Source organism: Belonocnema kinseyi, chromosome 5, assembly GCF_010883055.1.
Source record: "Belonocnema kinseyi isolate 2016_QV_RU_SX_M_011 chromosome 5, B_treatae_v1, whole genome shotgun sequence".
Taxonomy (NCBI): domain Eukaryota; kingdom Metazoa; phylum Arthropoda; class Insecta; order Hymenoptera; family Cynipidae; genus Belonocnema; species Belonocnema kinseyi.
In genome coordinates, this window is record NC_046661.1 from 52,311,958 (window position 1) to 52,317,349 (window position 5,392).

General features: G+C 31.6%; 1 protein-coding gene across 1 annotated transcript in view; it reads right to left on the reverse strand.

Moving 5' to 3' along the window:
- Positions 1-2,822, reverse strand: part of LOC117173649 (ETS homologous factor-like) — a 5,935-nt gene extending 3,113 nt beyond the window's left edge. Inside the window, exons 1-3 of the mRNA XM_033362289.1 lie at positions 2,239-2,822; positions 1,626-1,755; positions 1,231-1,485 (exon numbers count right to left, since the gene is read on the reverse strand). Coding sequence (XP_033218180.1) covers positions 1,231-1,485; positions 1,626-1,755; positions 2,239-2,280 — 427 coding nt within the window. The 5' untranslated portion in view covers positions 2,281-2,822. The remainder of the gene's footprint in view (positions 1-1,230; positions 1,486-1,625; positions 1,756-2,238) is intronic.
- Positions 2,823-5,392: the final 2,570 nt, after the last annotated feature.

A 5,392-nucleotide genomic window follows, 5' to 3' on the forward strand; every position in this document is an offset into this window, starting at 1 on the left:
AATGCAAGAAAAACTATTAAAATTACTTCAAAATTATTTCAAAAGTGATCTATCCGTCGAGACTTTTTCCAAATTAATTCTTATCTTAAATAGAGAAACTTTACGGCAATTATATGCAACATTTAGGAAAAATTCTCTAAATATAAGACTTTTAGGGGACACAGGGGACAGGCTGTGAAGCCTGTCTTTTGTTGTAGCAGAAATGCTAAATTGACTGGACCATTAATTCACATGAAAATTTCGTAATAAATTAGAAAATGTAATAAATTTAAAAGTTAAAGGAAAATTATATATAAATTATGACAGAAGTTACTTCTTCATTCATAAATATTATTAATTTAATTAATTTGAAGTTTATAAAAAAGAAGCTTCAGTTTGTGCAAAGTTCACAATCGCATAATATCTCAAAACTAGGTATAACTCACAATTTTGGTATTATGTAAAGTTTCCATGCTAAATATACTCGATTTAACGTTCCTAACTTATTTTTTGGAAACTTAAAAAAAATTATATTATAAGAAATATGCATTTTCAACTTTGTTTTTTCCGTTTAAATTTTACACGTATCTTAAGGGTTCCTTGTTTCATGTATCTGAATTTTAATTTCGTCTACGAAGGCGGAGTAAAAATACGCCGATTAATCGAATCATCTGAGTCGAGCGAAAAATATTCTCCTTTGAAATTCGAAAAAATTGGTTGAAATCGATGAATGCCTTCTGTTCGGGGGTTTTAAATTTAAAAGCTGACAAAATTGAAAAATAACATTTTTGAGCAAGTTATATAATTTTTGAAATGTGCCAAAAACATGATTTTTAAATTTAGTGAATCGAAAAATTTAAAAAGATGTTATTATTCATAGGTATGAAAATTTTGTTTAGACTAATGAAATACATTTGTTTTCGATCCAAATTAAAGACATTTCAAATTCGACATGCAAAACTTTTATGAAAAAATGTACAATCAACTAAATTAAAAAAACGTGCTTTTTTAGTTTTGAACCAATTGTTTCTTGCACAACAAATTGTTTTCAATTGTTTATTTTTTGTTGCTGCTTAATTAAAAAAGCGTAACCAAAAATAATTCACTAGGCTTAAATGCATTCTATGCATTGAGGCACATTCAAAGTCAAAAATACTGTTCTCATTGATTGATTAGAAATTTAAAAAAATTTTGAATAAAAATATGTGTATTTAAATTTAAATTAAATTGCATTATTATGAATGAGCTAACTTGAATTTGAATTTCTTTGGGAATGGAGAAGATCGTAGAGTCGCTCTCCATAAATTGCATCGTGAGCAATAAAATCGCTTCTCGTAAGAGTTACGAGATCTTTGCCCGGAATGGCGAGACTGTGTTGTATTGAGCTGTAAAGCTGGCCCATATGGGATGCCGCTGATATGAGCCAGTTTATCGTCTCTTCTTGGCACCAATCCTTAATTGGTTTTTCTGACCATCCAGCTCCATCCGCCTCTTCCTTCTCTTCCCCTTAAACAATTTCTCAACATTTTAGTAAAATAATACTTATTCATATTCCCGAATTAAATGCATTATTCTTTTGAAAATTCAATTTTTTGTATAATAATCTAATTTTTGAAAAAAAAAAACAACAATTATTTAGTATTTACCTAATGCGCAGGTTTTGCTTCCAGTTTCCTGCAGTCTGGAAACAAGTGGATCCGCTTTTTGGGCAGAAATGGAATCCATGTCCAATAGTAAACGATCGCCTTCTTCTCCTTCTAAAGTTGCATAAAAGTTCTAGAAAAAAATGAATTAACGGACTCTGAGAAATTAACATTCTTATTAATTTCCTTCACATGTTTGAAGAAGGTGTCAAAACAAAAGAGAATTACTCAAGGTTGACACACATCTACAATATTAAGCAAATGTTAGGGATCTTATCTGAAATTAATTTACTAGAAAAAAAAGAAGAGTCATTCTGACAGTGCGGGGTAAAGCGGGAAAACCGAAGTTTTCCACTTGATGGCTGGAGGTTGTTTTTCTCTGAATAACAAACGAGTTTTATAGTTTAATATCAAAAAATCACTAAGTCTCGTTTTACGGTACCAAAATTTTAATGTTAATATTAAATATATATCTCGGTGCGGGTTGCAAACTGTCTTTTCATGAGTCGCGCCAATTTTTGAACTAACTTTTATAAAAATGCTCTATTTTAATCTAGTGAAAATAACAAATAATTAAACAAATTAATAATTGAAATATATTTAAAGCAAAACTCACCTCTGAAATTTCATTTTTTTGATAATCCATGTATGAATCCATTTTTATGTCTTCCAGAAATATCTTCGAACTCTTATTTGTAAACACGTATCAAGTATGTCATCGATGGTATTTCACAAAAAAGAAAAATGTCACCTGATTTTGAAACCAATAGAGTCAATATTAATTTGAACCATGTTGTCTTATTTGTAAAGTAAACTTTTTTTGTAATTTAACACTTTTATTTCAAAATATAATTATATTATTAATGCTTTATTGCTGAAGAACACACCTTTCAACTTAACTATTAAATTCCCGGTTAAAATGTGAACTGAAAAAAATAGTATTTTTTGCATTAATATTTCTGTGAAAGGCAGAATATGGGAATCCCAGAGTCGTTGGGACCTGGGAGTAGGTTTGATACTGAGGATCGTAAATGCAAACTCGCGGTTTAATCGTGAGGAGTGAGCAGTGAGGATTGTTTGGTTTGGATAGCTCAACGTCATCACGATGAGACTTTCCTCATAGGCTTAGTGTGAGTGTTCAAATTATCACGTGGGGCAAAAAAGGCTCATGTGTATGTTGTCTCTTGGGATTTCCCTCTTCTGGTGGCATCCAATCACTCAGATCAGGTCCCCTCCAAGCGCCACTATCTGACGCACAGTACACGTTTTAATTTTATTTTTAGACCACAGTCATGCCTCCGGCGATCATGTGCACTATATGCGTGCGCACGAGAGCGTCTTTCGCAACATATATATATGTACGTGCACACACGCACACACATATATATATACATATATGTATACATATGTGTGAATCATGAAATGCGATATGCATATATATTTTTCTTCTCAGGTGTGCGTACGACGAACATTCTCTCGAGATTTTCAATGTACTATCTGATGCTGAAATAATAATAATAGTGCAAGATGTCTTTAATCCTGTGCCAAATGGTGCTGGAGTCATTCAGAAGGTTTCTTAAAAGTTGGAATCGTCGAATTTTTCAGGGAATCGAATACTTCAAACGTCAGGCCATACACTGCGGCGATCCTTGACTCTCGATTTTCGAACCCAGTTTTTTGTTGGAAAATTTGAACGAATGACGCTTTGGGTATTTTGTAAACTACCCATATTTCTTAATAGTAAAATTACATAACAATATCAGCATGTGAACATGATCTGATGAAATATTATACGCGGAAAAAATATAAGCTGTGTTTTGATACTAACAGATAACTTCACTCATTGTAAAAATATATCTAAAATAAACAATTTTTTTGGTTGGGAGAGCTTCACACTTTGATTTTATAATAACATATTTTTGATACTAACAGATAACTTCAATCATTGTAAAAATATAAGTAAAATAAACAATTTTTTGTTGGGACAGCTTCACACTTTATAACATGGATAGTCCGTTTTCGTAAATTTATCACAATTTTCTGAGTATAAATTGCGAAACCATTGCTCACGAAAAGAAACTGTTAACAGAAAAGAAAGTATTGTTAAAAATTAAATTAAATAGGCTAAAAGATACTCCGAGAGCGCATTGGACCATAGTGCGTTAATTGCAGTGTTGGGTAGTAACTTGTTACAAGAAACTAAGTTACTAAAAATTTACTTTATTTGTAACTTTTAGGATAACTTACTTACTTTTTTTTAAAAGTAACTTGTAACGTAACTTAGTTACGATTTTTTCAGTAACTTGTAACTTAATTTTAGTTACTTTACAGTTACTTGGTGTACTTTGTATTCCAATTTCCAATAATATATTACTGTTCACTTGACGAAATATCTGTCTAGTTTTTTTTTACTAAACCAATCTCTGTTTTTTTTAAATAATATTTTGACGAATTATTAATATTTTTATTGTAATAATATAATAATCATGAATAATTTTATTAATTTTGTATTAATTATTTTTATTTTTAAATTAAAAAATTAAGGAAGAGAAAAAAGTAACTTTTTGGGTAACTTAGAGTTACTTTATCTAGTAACCGTAACTAGTTACAGTTACAAGTAAGTTTGAGATCAGCAAATTATCTTCAGTGCGTTAGAACGAATTTATTTCTGTGTGCCATTTCATTTTAATTCGAGCGATTTGATATTGAACTCCAATTCGTCCGAATTCGCATAAGCGCAAACTCTTCAACATTATGCGTTTTAATTCGTGAGAATAAAAGACGCACTTCAATTCATTGTAATTCGTCAGGGCGAAATCAAGTAAATTTAAATTTTTAATTATTACATTTTTTAAATATGTTAAATATATTTAAAGGAAAGTAAAAATAATAATTAGTAACACATTCTTTGTCAAGGGAGATTTTTTTGGTTCCAAAATACACTTCAAATCGATTTTTTAAATTTAAACAAAAATGCGTAAAGTAGTCTACTTTTTTCTCTGTAATAATAGTAGTAGTGATATAGTGGTGGGAGGTGGAGCGTGAGAACTTCCACCCCTGACTATGAACGAGACGTATTTACTTAAATTTGGTAAATTATCTCAGTTCACTTTATACATCTGATACACCTTCCAAGTCTATTTCCGTCACAACATATGAGGCCCTTTTCCCAATACAAATTTCACACAGTGGCACAGGAAAGAAATTTTTTTGGGATGGCAAACACTCTGTCTATCGTATATGGTAGACATAAGTACATTCAGATGGGGGGGGGGGGAAGACATTGGTTACCCTCGGCAAAAATTGGGAGAGGGTCTCCTGTCCCCTGTTCCGGTGCCACTGTCTTCACATTATAAAACCATTATCAAAATTAGCATTTTGAAATTGCACTTGTAAAACGAAATTTCTCAATAATTCCAGATTAAAGAAAATTGAAAAAAGTAATTTATGGTACATTTTAAAATGACAGGGGATGAAAAGGAGTCGTAGTGCAGGGTAGTTGTTTTTGTTAGCGTGTCGATAAATTGTTGAGGAATGGCGGTTGAGAGATGGGAGGCTGCTTTTTGTACTTTACCATTAGGTGGCGAATGGAAAAAAAGGGAGAGGCAACCCATTTTCTCTATTTTACCAGCAGGCGGTGGATGTAAAAGAGGAAGGCAATACAATTTCTGTATTTTACCAGCAGGTTGTGGGTGGAAAAAGGGATAAGAGAAACCCTACTGTATTTTTCTAGGAGGTGTTGGATGGAAAGGGGAGGCAACCCACTTGTA